Here is a 17,781-nt window from a genome sequence, read left to right as displayed (position 1 = left end):
AGTTAGGGAATGTGCTAGAAAAGCAAGGACCCAAAGATATCGGTGTCATTTTCTGCAGGGCCTAGGAAATTGTGGGTGTGAAAAGTTGACATTGTGGCCTTGGCTGGATGAAGAAGAAAAGGTGAAAGTGAAGAACACTAATCTGAGAAGACGTCACCTGTGAGTCACTAGATATAACTATACTGTAATCACTTATATGGTCTGCAGATCTCCGGTGTATAACTGCCATCTACCTCTATATGGTCACTGTATGGTGGTAATATTGGTCTATATATAGTGTGTTTTATTCACTAACAGTATGGTGGGGCATTTTCTGACACCATGTTGTAGTAATATGTGATCTTGTTTTTTTTCAGTACCAGTATGGGGGTATTATTCAGTCACTATATGGTTATGGTGTGGCGGTATTATTCATTACCAGTATGGGGGATTTAGTTAGTCACTATGTGGTTATGGTGTGGTGGTATTATTCAGTAACAGTATGATGGTATTATTCAATCACTATGTGGTAGTAATATGTTCTCATGAAGTGGAGGTATTATTCAGTAACAGTATGGTGGTATTATTCATCCACTATGTGGTGGTAATATGCAGTCATGGTGTGGAAGTATTATTAAGCGACTATGTGGTTATGGTGTGGAGGTATTATTCAGTAACAGTATGGGGGTATTATTCAGTCACGATGTGGTTATGGTGTGGTGGTATTATTCAGTCACTATGTGGTAGTAATATGTTCTCATGGAGTGGAGGTATTATTCAGTAACAGTATTGTGGTATTATTCAGACACTATGTGGTGGTAATATGCAGCCATGGTGTGGAAGTATTATTAATCCACTATGTGGTTATGGTGTGGAGGTATTATTCAGTAACAGTATTGGGTATTATTGGTAATGTTGGTCTTACAATCTATGTCAATTACTGTGGTGTGGGCTGTGGGGAAGTGGGAGTGTGGCAGCAGATGATCAGGTTAAGAGACAGTCTGCAGAGTGGCATGTGATGTACTTTGACATGTAGGTGATACTTACGTGTAGGATGTGGGCCCATAACTTGTGTACAGCCCAGGGCCTAAGATCATATTAATTCACAACTGGCATCAAGCCAGCACAAGCAGACTACTACAATACAGCAGGTAGAGCAAAGGAACCTGCCCAGTACATGCCGCTTCAAAACAGCTCTAAGCAGGATCCGTCCTGGACTGGTTTGAATGCAATTGCAGAGAGTTACGCCGTAAATGAGACTGGCTGACGCCGTAAATGAGACTGGCTGCGGAGGAAAGATATGGAGCCGTGCAGTGCAGACCGTACTATTTGCACTGCACTGATTGGTAGTAAAAATAATTCTTTAAAATCTTTACTATACTTCAAAAAGCACTTTAACAAATAAACATCAAATGGTTTCCGATTTAAAAAATGTATATATTGCGTGTTTGATGTGTAAAGCTAATAATGAAGAAAAAACTCGGATAGATTGGGGGGGGGGGGGGGGCGCCTTTTCATAGTTCGCCTCAGGCAGCAGAGGGGCTAGGTTCACCCCTGAATAGTCATCTTTTAATTTACCAATTCACATGCAGGTAGTGGTGGATGATAACTACAAAGAGTGCAGGGATGACTTCCTGATTATGGAAACAACAATTATAGTCATTGTGATGGTGTATTATGTGTGGTTTAGGGTATGTTCACACGTAGTCAACCAAAACGTCTGAAAATCCAGAGCTGTTTTCAAGGGAAAACAGACCCTGCTTTTCAGACGTTTTTTTACCAACTCGCATTTTTCGCGGCGTTTTTCGCGGCGTTTTTTACGTCCGTTTTTGGAGCTGTTTTCATTGGAGTCTATGAGAAAACAGCGCCAAAAACGTCCAAAGAAGTGTCCTGCACTTCTTTTGACGAGGCTGTATTTTTACGCGTCGTCGTTTGACAGCTGTCAAACGACGACGCGTAAATAACAGGTCGTCTGCACAGTACGTCGGCAAACCCATTCAAATGAATGGGCAGATGTTTGCCGACGTATTGGAGCTGTATTTTCAGACGTAAAACGAGGCATAATACGCCTCGTATACGTCTGAAATTTGGCCGTGTGAACATACCCTTATTGTGAGTCCTCAGCAGAGAGGAATGACTCTGTAATCAGGTACCACAGGTCGGGTCTCCAGCCTATGGACAATCAGACGAGTCAGAGGTACAGTCCACGAGACATAATGTGTTCTCATTGTCCAGTCCCCACAGGGGGCCATCAGTAGGCACCACCATCACTCAGCTAGAGTGCAGACCAGCAAACCAAGAAGATCCAATTATCTCCCCCCACTGTGTCCTCATCCCGGCTGTGGCAATACACATAATAGTACAAAGGACCACAACTCACTTACAGACAGTAGAGATACAAACTAAAGTCATTATAATGATGGTGACTAGAAACTGCCAAGATGTTCCTCCCCCCCTGAGGGGTATATAAGGGCTTGTCTTGGGAGGGTGGGAGATCTGAATTTAGACCTTCAATATATAGTGTTGGAGTTACCCTGTCGTCACTAGCTCTGTTGATTGTGTATTAACTTAACGAACCCCATGACAGTCATACCTTTCCAAACATCTCCAAAGCAGCCCTGCCCCAGTTTTTTATCTAGAGTGATGGACTCTCTTGCTATTTCCCAGGCATCTTTTGAAAGTCCCATTGTTTGAGGTTTTAGGTTGACACAAGACCTTGCTAACAGTTGGCACAGACCATCATTGAATTCTGCAGAGATAAAAAAAATATATAAAAAAACAGATTTTACAGAATTATATAGTAAAGTCTTATAGCAGACATGCTGAAGCGGATCTGTCAAGAGTATATGCTAACCTTTTGAACCAATTAACAATTACAATGTTTTGGTCCTAAATGACCATACACAATGTTTAGCGATTTTTCAGCATGTGGTGATTTATCAGCCCTACCTTTTTTATTTGTTGGGTTGCCAAATTAATTTTTGCTACATGGCTGTTTTTCATAGCAATTTGTTTTTCTTTATAAGTTTTATTTGGTGTAAATTATAAAAAGAAAGATTTTTAAAATATAATAAATACAGAGACTATTGTGACCTAATCACAATCAACCACAGCCTATACATAGATACAAACACTATTGTGACATCAACACAATAGAAAACAATCTGTAAATGAATATAGATATTATTGTGACATCATTACAATAAAACAGTCAAATAGTATATGCATATACCATTGTGACATCACAGTAAAACACAACCAAGAAAAAGACAAACACTATTGTTACAACATAACAATAGAATACAACCTATAAATGCATACAAAGACTATTGTGACATCAAAATGCAGCACAGCCAATGAATCAAGACAAACACTATTGTGACATCATCATGATGGAGCAAAGCCTAGGAATGAAGACATTATATTATGGGGATAAAAAGAATTACAGTATTTTGTAAAATCGCCATAATAGGACACAGCCTTTAAAGGAGTACAGAGACTTTTGTAACATCATCACAATGAAACATATATTAGGTAAAAGGATAAAGACTATTGTGACACCATGACAATTGAACATGCCTAGGAAAAGATAAACACTATTGCGACATTATCACAAAAGAAAACAACTTATGAATACATACAGACAAACATACAAAGGCCATCATAATGGAGCACATACAAGGAATAAAGACAAACACTATTGTGACAACATAAAAACAGAACACAACGTATAAATTAATACAGATACTCTTGTGACATCATGACATTTTAAACTTGGAGGAATGAATACAATCTCTGTTGTGATATCATCACAATAGTACTTTCCTAGTAAAAAAAATACAAACGCTATTGTGATGACATAATCATACTAGAACCCAACATATAAATGAATAACACACTATTGTGGCATCATCGCTTTAGAACAATGATACAAAGTTAAGGAATAAGGAAACAAAATGTTGTCAGTATTTGGTCTAAGAAACTCTGTTCCAGAACTTCCAGGTAGCAGCACTGCTCGCTGAGCTATCTGGGATGCTGAACAGCTCCTTTTCTTGAGTCAGTGTCCAGTGTTCACCAGGTTCTGCTAGTAAGAAATCCTGTTCCAAGTCTGTCTAGCCACATTCTCTGACCTCCTATATAAACCTTGCCCTTGAACATCCTGCTTGCCAGATTATTAAATTTCCTGCCTTTAGTCTAGTTTATTGCTACTTGATGCCTTATGCTGCAAACTGTTGCTGCTTATCTTTATGCCAAACTTGGATTGCTTCTGACCACATCTCTGCCTTATGCTACAAACTGTTGCTGCTTATCTGTGTATCGAACTTTGATTATGTCACGATGCAGGGTGTGGACCCACTGGGCCGTACCGCGTAGCGGGATGGCAGCTGGCCAAACAGGTAAGTACAGAGTTCAATTAGTTCAGCGAGGATACCTGAGGCAATCGTAGGCTGTAGCGAGGCAGGCACGTCCAGGACCAGGCGGCGGGAAGTCGTCAGTTGAGGCGTAGCAGATCAAGCGTAGACTGTAGCACAGCACGGCAATAGCACAGCACGGCACTAGAATTAGGTAGCACGGAAATAGGATACAGGATACAGGAGCAAGGTACACTGGGAAACTGGAAGACACTGGGAGACCATAAGCACGAGAAACAATGGGTAACAAACAACGCTTTGGCAAAGAGCAAGAGGACAGAGCCCTTTTTATAGTCCAGGGCATCCTGAGCTAGATTGCAGACTTCCTGCAAAAATGCGCGCACTGGCCCTTTAAGGCTGTGCACGCGCCCGCCGGAGACACTCGAGGTCCGGAAGTGAGTGCCGGCGCCTCACAGGAGGATGACGCTGCAGCGAGGTAAGATGTCCATGGCCACGGTCGTCGAGGTTAATGACCGAACAACGGACCATGGCCATAGAAGTTACAGATTGCTTCTGATCTTATCTCTGCCTTATGCTAATGTTGCCGCCTGTCTGTGTACCAAACCTGGACTGCTACTTGACTACTCTTGCTTAATAACATCATCCTTCCAGATTGGTTCAGCCACTGAACGCTGAACCTGCTTCCTGGCATCATCACTATAGAACACAACCTGTAAATTAATACACACTATTAAGACATAATCACAATAGAGCACAGCATAGGAATAAAGACAAACACCATTCTTACATCATCACAATAGATCTCGGGCTAGGAAAATGTACAATTACTATTGTGACATCATCAGAATAGAATACATCCAAGCAGGGGCGTAACTAGGAAAGACTGGGCCCCATAGCAAACTTTTGACTGGGACCCCCCCTCCCCTGGGTGTCACACAACCCCCCCTCCTTGTAGATAGTGCCTGTTTTACAGCCCCCCCCCCTGTAGATAACGCCATACAGCCCCCTTTGTAGATATCTACAGAGGGGGCTGTATGGCGTTATCTACAGGGGCGGGGGGGCTGTATGGCGTTATCTACAGAGGGGGCTGTATGGTGCTAACGCCATACAGCCCCCTCCTGTAGAGAACGCCATACAGCCCCCCCTGTAGGGACAGCAAACAGCCCCCCCTGTAGGGAACGCCATACAGCGTCCCCCCTGTAGGGAACGCCATACAGCGTCCCCCCTCCCAAGAAAATTCGACCTACAGTGTGTCCTACAAAAGACATGTATCCCCTATCCACAGGATAGGGGATACATGTGTGATCGCTGGCAGCGATAGGGAGAACGGGGGACCGAAAGTCCCCTGAAGTTCTCCATGACTAACCTCTGACTTCCGGCATCTGTGCAGCTCAATAAAAATGAAAGGAGCGCTGTTCACACATGCGCACAAGCACGACCGGCGCTCCATTCATTTCTACGGAGCTGCCGACACAGACCCCGGAAGTCCGAGGTTTGTGATGGAGAACTTCAGGGGACTTTCAGTCCCCCGTTCTCCCTATAATGCCAGCGATCACACATGTATCCCCTATCCTGTGGATAGGGGATACATGTCTTTTGTTTAATGGCAGAGCGGGGAGATACCTCCTTGCTCTGCCGTAGTGTTCAGTGGCGTCGCGGTGTAGCAGCCATAGCGGCTGCTAGCGGAGCCTCCGGCCATGGTGGGGGCCCGTGCCGGCGGGCGACACGGGCCCCCTCATGCCGCGGGCCCCGTAGCAGCCGCTACGGCAGTAGTTACGCCACTGCATCCAATGAATAAATACAAACAGTAGTATGGAATAATCACATTAGAACACAGCCTAGGAATAAAGGAAAAAACACTAGTGTGGCATAATCACAATAGATTACCACTTATAAATTAATACAGAGACTTTGTAATATCATAACAAATATACACAAACTATAAATGCATACGGAGGCTAATGTAAAATAATCTAAATGGAACACTGCAAAGGAATAAAGACAAAAACTAATGATAAATCACCACAACAAAACTTTGTTTAGGAAACAACAACTATACAGAGACTATTCATTACAATGGAGCACACCCTGCGAATAAAGACTAATACTATTTTGACTTAATCACAATAGAACACAAGCTATAGATGAAAATAGGGACTATTTTGACAGCATCGCAATAAAATACAGCCTAGACATAAGGAAAAAGGGTATTGTGCTATTATCACAAAAGAACACAACCAATATAGAGACTATTGTGACATCATCAGAATAAAAACCCAACCTACAAATGCATGTAGAAGCTAGTGTGCCATTATCACAATGGAACACAGCCATGGAATAAGGATAAACACTATTGTGATATTATCACAATAGAACACAACATGTAAATTAATACTGAGACTAGCGTGACATTTTCAAAATAAAAAAACAACCTATAAATCCATACAAACACTATTGGGACATCATAAATGGAGCACAGACCAAGAATAAAGACAAATACTATTCGGACATCGCAATATAACAAAATCTATAAATGATAACAGAGACTATTTTGACATCACATTTGAAAACAGCCTATAAATCAATATAGAGACTGTTGTGACATCATAACAATGGAGCACAGCCCAGGAATAAAGACAAATATTCTGACATCATCACAATAGGACACAATTTATAAATAAATACAGCAACTATTTTTACATAATCACAATGAAATATGACCTAGGCATAAGGACAAAGAGTATTGTGTCATCATTACAACAAAACTTATAAATGTATACATAGACTACGGTCTACTGATCACAATTGAAGACAACCTATGAATTAATATAGAGAGACTATTGTGACATTATCACAATAAAGCAAGACCTAGGAATAAAGTCAGACTATTGTGACATCGTCACAATAAAAATAAAACCTATAAATGCATGTAGAGGCTCGTGTTCTATTATCACAATGGAACACAGCCTATGGATACAAACACTATTGTGCTAACCTAACAGAACTCTGCTTAGAAGTAAAGACACACACCAGTGTCACATCATCACAATAGAACCCCTATTCTGACTTCATCACAATAAAATAAACTACAAATGTGTTACGGTAAGTCTCTCATCAGAGATGTGGATCCCCTAAGCTGCAAATGTTATGGCACTGGCTAGATTAGGGTGCGTCTTAGGAATCTCCCTGTCCTTCAAGCTTATCCCTCACAAGGAGGTATAGACTTTCCTGGTCAGATTCCCAGGTCACAAACCCAGAGCAGTCACCGATTGACAGCAGGGGCACTGAAGTAGTATAACATCGTCAGGAACAAAGCAAAGGAACATCACTAGGGAATCAGTCAGAGACGGATATATAGTCAGAGGACGGAACGAAAACCACGAATAGGACAACAGTCACTAGGTGACAAATCCAAGGAGCAATACAGAAGCATATTCCAGTAACAAGGCCAAGATTAGGGTCAAAGTCAGAATAGTAGTCAGGAACAAGGAGCCATACAAAGGATGTATCTTAATCAGCAGTCAAGGTGGTTAGACCAAAGTCCTCATTAAAAAGGCTGCCAATACCGATGTCATCAAGAGAGATGCAGCGAGGATAGCAGGGCTTTGGCTGCCAGCAGGAGGCATTGCTGGAGCAAGGAGATGGGAGTCAGGTTGACATAATCAATATAAACTCTGTCTAGGTATAAAGACAGCTAAGGCTTCATTCACATATGCGCCAGGGTCCCATTCCGACGTTCCGTCTGAGCTTTCCGTCAGAACGGGACCCTGACTGACATTATTTATTTTAATAGTGACGGATCCGGTCCCAATGGTTTCCATTTGTCTCAGTTATGCAAGGGTTAGGCCTCATGCCCACTTCAGTTTTTTCCTTCAGGGTGCTATCAGTTTTTGTCACTGATAGCACCCTGAACCCATTCATTTCAAATGGGCCCATGCACACTTCAGTTATTTAAACGGATCCGTTGTTCCGTTCCGTGCAAAGTAGAGCAAGTCCTACTTTGCTCAGTGATTCAGTGACCGTGTGGCCCATAGAAGTCAATGGGTCAGTGAAAAAAACGGATGGCACACGGAAGGCTTCCGTTTGCCGTCCGTTTTTGACGGATCCGTTGCCATAGCAACGGCTGGGTGAGCCAAAGTTCACAGACTCACAGACTACAGTACACATTCATTCCTGAAGATAGGCTCATATTTTCAATCCAAAAAACCAAAGTAAGCCAAGCAGAGTAATCTCAAACTGTTCTCTATGCTCTGAAAGCTGCAGAAAACAGCACCAAAAACTTCTTGGAAGCTTTCTATGGGTGTTTCCTGGGACATGTGACAAGTTCAAATGAAGTTCACATCCGTTTTTTAAACGGAAAAACGGAAGCAAAACGTCCATGTAAAACGGAAACACGGAACTGAAACGGAGTGCTCACGGAAACAAAAACGGACACACGGATCCGTCAAAAACGACCGATAAAACGGTGATGGAAGTGTGCATGAGGCCTAACGTTGTTTTACCGGAATCAATAGCGTAGTCGACTATGGTATTGATTCCGGAAAAACTACAGAACCCTTGCATAACTTAGACAAATGGAAACCATTGGCACCGGATCCGTCACCATTGAAATCAATGGTGATGGAAACAGAAACCTTTGGTTTCCATTTGTGTCAGTCAGGGTCCAGTTCAGACGGAAAGCTCAGACGGAACGTCAGAACAGGACCCTAGCGCAGATGTGAACGAAGCCTAAGGCTGGGTTCACACGACCATGTTACGTCCGTAATGTACGGAACGTATTTCGGCCGGAAGACCCGGACCGAACACACTGCAGGGGGCCGGGCTCCTAGCATCATAGTTATGTACGACGCTAGGAGTCCCTGCCTCTGCGTGGAACTACTGTCCCGTACTGAAAACATGATTACAGTACGGGACAGTTTTCCTGCAGCGAGGCAGTGACTCCTAGCATCGTACATAACTATGATGCTAGGAGCCCGGCTCCCTGCACTGTGTTCGGTCCGGGTCTTCCGGCCGAAATACGTTCCGTACATTACGGACGTAAGATGGTCGTGTGAACCCAGCCTAAGTAATAAATACAAACATTATTGTCACATAATAACAATAGAACTCTGCCTAGGAATGAAGAAAAACACTATTGTGATGTTGCCACGATAGAACAAAGACGAGAAATAAAGATAAACAGTACAACAGAATACAGCCAAATAATAAAGATATACAGTTTTGTGACATCACAGTAGAACAAAAAAATAAAGTGAATATTGTAACGTCTATGGCCGGGGGTCGTCGTTCAGACTTACCTCTTGACGATCCATGGAAATCCCTCTTCACTGCGTCAGCTCCCTACAGGGAGACACCGGCACTGTCTTCCGGGTCCTTGGACTGATTCCCGCAGGGCGCTCAGGCCCGCGCGTGCACGGCCTTAAAGGGCCAGTACGCGTCCAGCTGTCACCCATCAATTATCAGCCCAAATGGCTGCTGGACTATAATTAGGGGCTCTGCCCACTGGTTCCTTGCCTGAGCGTTGTTGTATACCTAAGTTTGTCTTGCAAATGGTCTCCCAGTGTTTTCCAGTTCCCAGTGTTACCCGTTCCAGCTGCCTGTACCCTGTATCCTGTGCTATCGTATCTACAAGTGAAAGTCAAGTCGTGTCTTCCCGCTGCATCTGCGGTGTCACCTGCTGTGAAAGTCAAGTCGTGTTCCCGCTTCTGTCTACATTGCCTCAGGTACCCGTTCTGAACTATATACGTTTTGTACCTTGTTGGCCAGCTGTTACCCCGCTACGCGGTACGGCCCAGTGGGTCCACACCCCGCGCCGTGACAAATATAGAGAATATTGTAGAATCTTAACAAAATAACACAGCCAAGGAATGAATATAAAGACTATTGTGACATAAATCACAGAAGAACACAACCGATAAAAGCGTACACAGACTAGTGTGACACCTTCATAATACAACACATCCTAAAAATAAACACGAAAACTATTATGACATTATTATAATGGAGAAAAGCCTAAAACAAACGCTATTGCGACATCATCACAATAAAACAGTCAATAAGTAAAAACTATTATGACATAATAAAGAAAACCACAACAAAACTTTTTCTAGGAAGAAAAACAAACACTACTGTGACATCATCAGAAAACTCTTTAGCCAATCAGGACCATATAATGGTTATTGGCCAAAAGCTGCGAGTCTAAGTTAATTATTATTCCTGAGCCTTCTCTGACAATCAGGAGCACTAAAATGGCTCATATGTCAGATGTGTTGGCCACTTGCAGCGGACCAGACAGTTGTGACATTTAAATGAATGTTCCAGGATCATTTCGAAAGCCTGTGTTCATTTATACCTGTTTTCTCATAATGGTTTAGCTTTAGAATTTCAGGGGCGAAAGCATTGTACATTATTGCACAAGCCAGTATTTAAGCAACATGCTGTTGTCATGTGGATACGAGTTAAAAGACCAAATCAGCCCTTCCCTGTCACTAAAAAGAAGAGGAAACAAAAGTTCAATGCAGTGCAAGGAAGGCCAGTACAGTAATATGTATTAAAGAAGTACCCAATTTACTGACAGGTTTGGGACGGATGACAGATCATCATATATTCTGCCAAAGTGCTTCCTCCTGAGCATAGTTTGAGATGAGGGCTGGGATCATATCCCCGTGCCCGCAAGTTTCCCGGAATCAGCAGGACTATGCCAAATTTCAGCTCAATACCTACCACTGTCCTGGAAGTTCCCTTTCCCGTCCTGAAGACTTTTGAAAGGTTCTGTGAGCCAGAGTCCCATTGGGATTCAGGAAAATACAATATTTATGTCACTTCTGAATCAGTGCTGCTCCATGATGCTGCCTCCTTCTGACAAAAGCAGGAGAACACCAGAGCCTAAGGTCGGTGAGTATGTAAAGCTTTGAAAGCAAATTGTTTTTTTAATAAAAATGTAAGTGTCTTTTGTGCAACTTTCAAATTAGTTTTTATTAAAAATTATTTTTACTTTTTGAGATACAGCTGCTCCGTAGTCTCACTTTTGATCTTTGTATTGGGGTTGATGACTGACACTTGCAACAGGCATGTGGCTGTACTGCATATGGGGGTCATGTGACTGGCACTTTGTATGGTGTGTGATGGTGAGGTTTGTGCCTGGCTCTGTATTTGGGAGACCTGTGGCTTTTGCTGTAGGAGACTGATAAGAAGGGTTCAGCTGGTGTCCTACTTTAGTCGGTCTTAATTTTGAGAAGTTTGAATTATCCCTAGTACTGTTAGTACGAAGTGTCCTGCTGGCCAAAAGTAAAAGAATTATCCAATCAAGCTGCGATACCAATTACTTCCACATGATGGCATTATCATCCTGTGTGATATGCGTTGCATAAGTAAGCATGGTAAAATATTTGTACTATTATCAAATTTAAACCCTTAATGACCGGTGATGAATATATCCATCTCTGGCGGGTGCCTGATCCCGCACATTGACAGATATATACGTCAATGGGATTGTGTTGGTCATACCTAGTGTACCTATGAGATTGCTGCAGGAGCATGGCTGTAACACACAGACGTGCTCTAGCCGCAACTGCCATGATCGGAGTTAACTCCGATCCTGGCAGTTTAACAGAGTTTAATAGAGGGAGTTGTTTCCCTCTATCAGCCCATCACTCCTCTTCCCACACAATTGCGTCCCAATGGGTTACCGTGGCAGTCAAGGCAGAACAAAAGTACCCAGGTGTGCCATAGGTATAAGCCCATCAGGCCATGCCAGAGGTGATACTAAGATTCCAAAGCATTATTTATGCAATTAAGGGATCTCAGCTTTAAAGAAGCACAACATTTTTTATCTTTTTCTCTGTTTGTAATGGATATCTGCTAAATAGCTGTACATTTAAAAATCCTGATCACTTTATTCCTGATTTATCAGCCTCCGTTCCAGTCTGTTGCACCACATCAACGCACTCTCACCACACACCGTCAGTCTCTCTATTCAAGCCTATGAGAGCTAATCTGAGTTTTATAGGCTTGCATAGAGAGACTGACTTCCGGTCAACACAGAAGAGGCTGTATGATTCGGAAAACCATAGTGCGGTCACGTGGTGCAATGGAAGAACCAAAACATTGATAACATTTTTAACTGCACAACTATTTACCCAATGTACCTCCATTACAAAAGGGGAAAAGATAAAAAAAATTGCGGAAGTGCTTCTTTAAAGAGGACCTGTCACAAGGTCATATAAGTTGAACTGGTTAACTGACCTGAAAAGCGCTGTAAAACTTTTTTGGTTTTTTTCCCTGGAGCCCCCTGTTCCAGAAATATGGCTTACTGTTGTGTTGGCTTCCTATATATTAATTTACTGTAGTTAGGCAACAGGCTGCTAGCTTCCCTGCCTTTAACCCCTTCCCGCACCACAACGTAATAGCACATCCATACGCTGCTGTTCCTGGGTCCACTGTCAATCCTGACCGCAGCATCTAAGGCATTAGAAAGAGGGTGTGCCCCGCTCCGGCAGCTTATCCCCCCCTGCGAGGCAATCACGTGGAGCCTCCGACAGGGCTTAACAGAACCCTGTAAAAATGACAATATACTCCAATACATTAGTACTGCAGTGTATTGTACCAGCGATCTAACAATCGCTGGTTCAAGTCACCTAAGAAGACTAAGAAAATGTGTAAAAAAAAAAAAGTTTAATATAGTTTGTAGTTTAGAAAAAATGAAAAAAATAATCAAAGTTGGTATCACCGCGTCTGTAAAAGTCCCAACTATTACAATATAACATTATTTAACCCACATGGTGAATGCCGTAAAATATAAAAAATTAAAAACGCCAGAATAGCTGTTCTTTACTCACTTCATCTCCCACAAAAAATTTAATAGAAAGTGATCAAAAGTCTCATGTACCTCAAAATAGTACTGATAGAAAATACAGCTCGTCCCGCAAAAAATAAGCCCTCATACTGCTCAAGCGACAGAAATAAAAAGTTATGGTTCTCAGAATATGGCGACAAAACACGAATTGTATTTGTGACAATTATATTCTTCCTTGTAAAAGTACTAAAACATAAAAAAACTATATACATTTGGTATACGCCGTAATCGTATTGACCTGCAAAATAAAGTTAACGTGCCATTTTTTTATGGCTGTTGTTTCATTAACATTTTTACAATCTTAAACAACCATTCTAGGTGGCTGTAACATTGAATTCAAAAGTGAATGTTACCAGTAGCAATATCACGTGGCTGCACTAAGATATTCCACTATCGACATGCATATTGCTCATCTGTTAGCATTTAGAAATTTACCATTGTTTCTCGGTAATACTGCTTTATTTCTATCCATTTGTACATTGACTATGCATATTTTGGGGGGTAGAAACACAGTCACCAACACCCCAAATGCCACAAGTTGGATCAATGCATATTGCACTGCAATAAATGAAGGTAGCATTATACATGGGCATGGCATCTTCCACATCTTACCGGACAAGGCACAAAAACAAATTACACATAACCTATTAAAATGGTTGATTTGCTATGTTAAATATTGAAGACGCTATAGCTAGAACTTTCCCCTTAGTATCAATACGGCTTTCCGGTATATTGATGACCTGTTGATAATCTGGACAGCCTCTGAACATGAACTGCTTTCTTTCCATAAAAACTTCAACAAGTTCCATCCTACCATCAAACTCACTCTCAACTACTCTACATCTCAAATAAATTTCCTGGACATGACCATATACATGAGAAACAACACCATACAAACAATTATCTACCATAAACCTACAGGCCGTCCAGCATATCTGAGATGGAACAGCTTCCATCCGAGACACATAAGGAAATCCATCATCTACAGCCAGGCTCTGCGATACATACGGATCTGTTCAGACAGTGAAGACACAAAACAACACCTGCTATCACTGATTCTTACAACTGGGATACCATCCAAGGATTATAGATGATCAGATCTACAGAGCAACAAGAACTCCAAGGAGCAATCTTCTGGAGTACAAAAGGAAGGAAGACAACAGCAGGGTTCCCCTAGTGGTCATATACAACCCCCAAATGAACATCTTGAGGAATTGCTGCTGATCTCCAACCAGTATTCAACAAAGACAATATTCCCGGATTTACCTCTTCTTGCATACAAACAGCCACCAAACCTAAGGCATCTCCTGGTCAGAAGTGCCCTCTCACCACCATCAGAGACTGGCACTTTTCCTTGCACAACAGTAGAAAATGCAAGACCTGTACCAACATCTTGTCATCAAACACCATCCAGATACCAAACACGCAGCAGGACTATAAAATCACTGGCACGTTCTCCTGTACATCCTCCAATGTAGTGTACATGATCCTGTGTACAAGGTGCATCAATAAAGGAATCTACATTGGAGAAACAATACAAAAACTACAAATCAGGATGAATCTTCACAGACATACAATAAAACAGGAGGTGGATCACCCGTGGGAAAACACTTCTCTGGACCTGATCACAGTTTGGCAGATTTAAAAGTCCTAATACTAAAGGGTCATTTTAAAAACAGAGAGAGAAAAATTTGGGTATTCAAGATGATTATAAAATTCCAGTCATTGACACAAGGCCTCAATCTAACACCTGAATTTATGAGCCACTACATGGACACACGTCACGTCCCCCATCAGACTGACTCCAGATGCCTTAACTCCTAAGTCATCACCCCTATAACCTCAGTTTTATTGCCCCGGCTTATCTTAATGATGTATCACCTCATGTACTAATTGTCTTTGTGTAACATCTAAATGTTGTGCTTTTTTCGAAGTCATTCATTTATAAACAGCCTGAAGAAGGGGTCTCTGTGCTCTGAAAGCCGCATATAGAACTTTTATGGTTAGCCAATAAAGGTATCATACCTATTATACTTTTGTCTTTTTTGACACAAAGGTATTTATCATTGCATATCAATATGGCTCAAATGCAGAAGAGGTTTCCATTTACGTTGCCTTATGTTAGCAGCTTTTCATACCTCTGTAATGTTGTATCAGCTCCTGCACACTGGCAAACTGGACCCGTGTTGTGATGTAATATCCTCCATTGTCAATCTTGCGGATCTTATAATGTTTGACATGATCTCCTTTTGTATTTTCCCAGTCACGAATGGAGAGTGAGAAAGCACCTATATAAAGACCAGGAGAGAATATGAACAGTAAGGGAAATGAAAGAAAATGTGTTTTTCAGGTTAGGGCATCTCTCTAGAAAAAAAAATAAAAAATGGATGCAACAGGTCGCTTATGCTGCTGCATCCTGTTGCCATTGACATCCATGATACAAAAAAATAAGATCCATCTACATCCTGTTTTGTGACAGGACAGAAAAGTGTAGCAGGTTCCATTTTTATGTCCTATCAAAAATAAGATCTAGGCAAATCTTGTTTTTTTTTACACTGGAAATCAATGTTGCACAATGTTTAGGTATTACATTTGGCGTATAGGGCAGAAAATTCTTCCAATGTATACATCTAATCTACCCATAGGCTATCATTAGACAGATGTATGTATGTATGTATGTATGTATGCAGGCCAAAAGAGTGTTCTTTATACTGTATACTGTAGGCTCAACTGAATTGAAAATCGGAGTCGACTACACCTTTCATTACAACTGTTTATAAAAAAAATGTTTACATCTGGGGCATATACTTAGAGGATGACCATTTGCATGTGACAGTTCAATAAACAGTAACGATCATTTTTATTTATGGACAATGAATTGTTTCCAAGATTAACAAGACTATTACATTTTTATTTTGTGCATTTACATGGTTTGAGTCATAACTATCATTGCTATTTGTAAACAGGACTTTACATTATGGTTTTTACACTGCCGAAGCTTGTGGTTGTAATATCTATGATAAATGTTTTCTCAAACAGGAACTTTGTCACACTTATGTTTTTATGTATTTTAATTTTTTTTACAAAAATTGGTACAAACGTTATAGAAAAACACTATGCCTCATCTAATGCCCTCTGAAACCCCACTACTCTTTTTATAGCTAGAAAACAGAGAGAGATTTCTTCTATTCAGTTCTCCTCTCCCAATTACTTAAAGTGTAGCTAAACGTTCGACAAACTTCTGACATGTCATAGTGACATGTCAGAAGTTTGGATTGGTGGGGGTCCGAGCACAGAGACCCCCCCCCCCCCCACCAACCGCTATAACGAAGCAGCTGAGCGTTCAGCTGCTTCGTTTCTGTTCGGCTTCTTCCGGAAAGCCGATGTATCGGTGTACGTGCTCATAGACTTTCTATTGAGTCCGTACACTGATACATTTATTTACGGAAAAAGCCGAACAGACACGAAGCAGCTGAGCGCTCACACGAGCACTTCAGCTGCTTTGTTCTAGCGATTGGTGGGGGTCTCAGTGCTCGGACCCCCACCAATCCAAACTTCTGACATGTCACTATGACATGTCAGAAGTTTGCCGAACGTTTAGCTACACTTTAACTTATAACCCATATTAATGAAAAAAAAGTCAGCCTTAGGGGGGATTTACACGAGCGTGTGCGTTTTTGCGCACGCAAAAAAAGTGGCGTTTTGTGTGCGCAAAAGGCACTTAACAGCTCCGTGTGTGTGATCACATAGGATGTGCGGCTGCGTGATTTTCGCGCTGCCGCCATCATTATGACACTCCGTTTGGATGTTTGTAAACAGAAAAGCGCGTGGTGCTTTTCTGTTTTCAAGCATACTTTTGACTGCTGTTGCGCGAATCACGCGCGTCCTATGGAAGTGCTTCCGTGTGGTGCGCGTGATTTTCACGCACCCATTGACTTCAATGGGTGCGTGATGTGCGAAAAACACAGAAATATAGGACCTGTGGTGAGTTTTACGCAGCGGACTCACGCTGCGCAAAAATCACTGACAGTCTGCACTGCCCCATAGACTAATATAGGCCCGTGCGAGGCGCGTGAAAATCACGCACGTTGCACGGACGTATATAACGTTCGTGTAAATCCGCCCTTATATTAAGTATTTGTGTCTTGTGCACACCGTCATGTGTAGGGCATAGGATTGATAATTGCCCTGTGTGGCACCTTCTATTGATGCACCCTTATGGCTTACCATATAGTGCCCAAGTAATATAATCATACATTGCTAAACTGCCACAAAGTTGCCTAAATAATGCTTTTCAATCAATAAACTAAGTTGCATCGGTTGCAGTTGACTTTCTATAGCTTCGGGTTTAAAGTGTGGGATCGGAGGTGAAAGATCCAAGTGCCCAGACCACCAAAGCCAGTGCTCCCTTCAAGTGTGATATGTGATACACCATGTCTGACGTACAGGTTGTATACCCCTATGGCCGTCCAGTCTTATGAGACAGATAAGGTGAACCCATGGAAGGAAAGATTTTTAAAAGGTCACAAATAGGCCCTGTTCACATGGCGGATTTTGCGTGGCGGGTCCCGCCGC

The 17,781-nt window shown here is 41.9% G+C and overlaps 1 protein-coding gene across 2 annotated transcripts in view; it reads right to left on the bottom strand.

The window, feature by feature from the left end:
* The window catches only part of FGR (FGR proto-oncogene, Src family tyrosine kinase), a 114,914-nt gene that overhangs the window by 14,602 nt on the left and 82,531 nt on the right, over window positions 1-17,781 (bottom strand). For both annotated transcript variants that reach the window (XM_075853432.1, XM_075853433.1), the window contains exons 7-8: window positions 15,345-15,494; window positions 2,573-2,728 (exon numbers count right to left, since the gene is read on the bottom strand). In XM_075853432.1, the coding sequence (XP_075709547.1) occupies window positions 2,573-2,728; window positions 15,345-15,494 (306 nt within the window). The remainder of the gene's footprint in view (window positions 1-2,572; window positions 2,729-15,344; window positions 15,495-17,781) is intronic.

Source organism: Rhinoderma darwinii, chromosome 2 (genome assembly GCF_050947455.1).
Source record: "Rhinoderma darwinii isolate aRhiDar2 chromosome 2, aRhiDar2.hap1, whole genome shotgun sequence".
NCBI lineage: Eukaryota > Metazoa > Chordata > Amphibia > Anura > Rhinodermatidae > Rhinoderma > Rhinoderma darwinii.
Note: the sequence above shows the minus strand (reverse complement) of the source record. Positions and strands in the feature narration are given on the sequence as shown.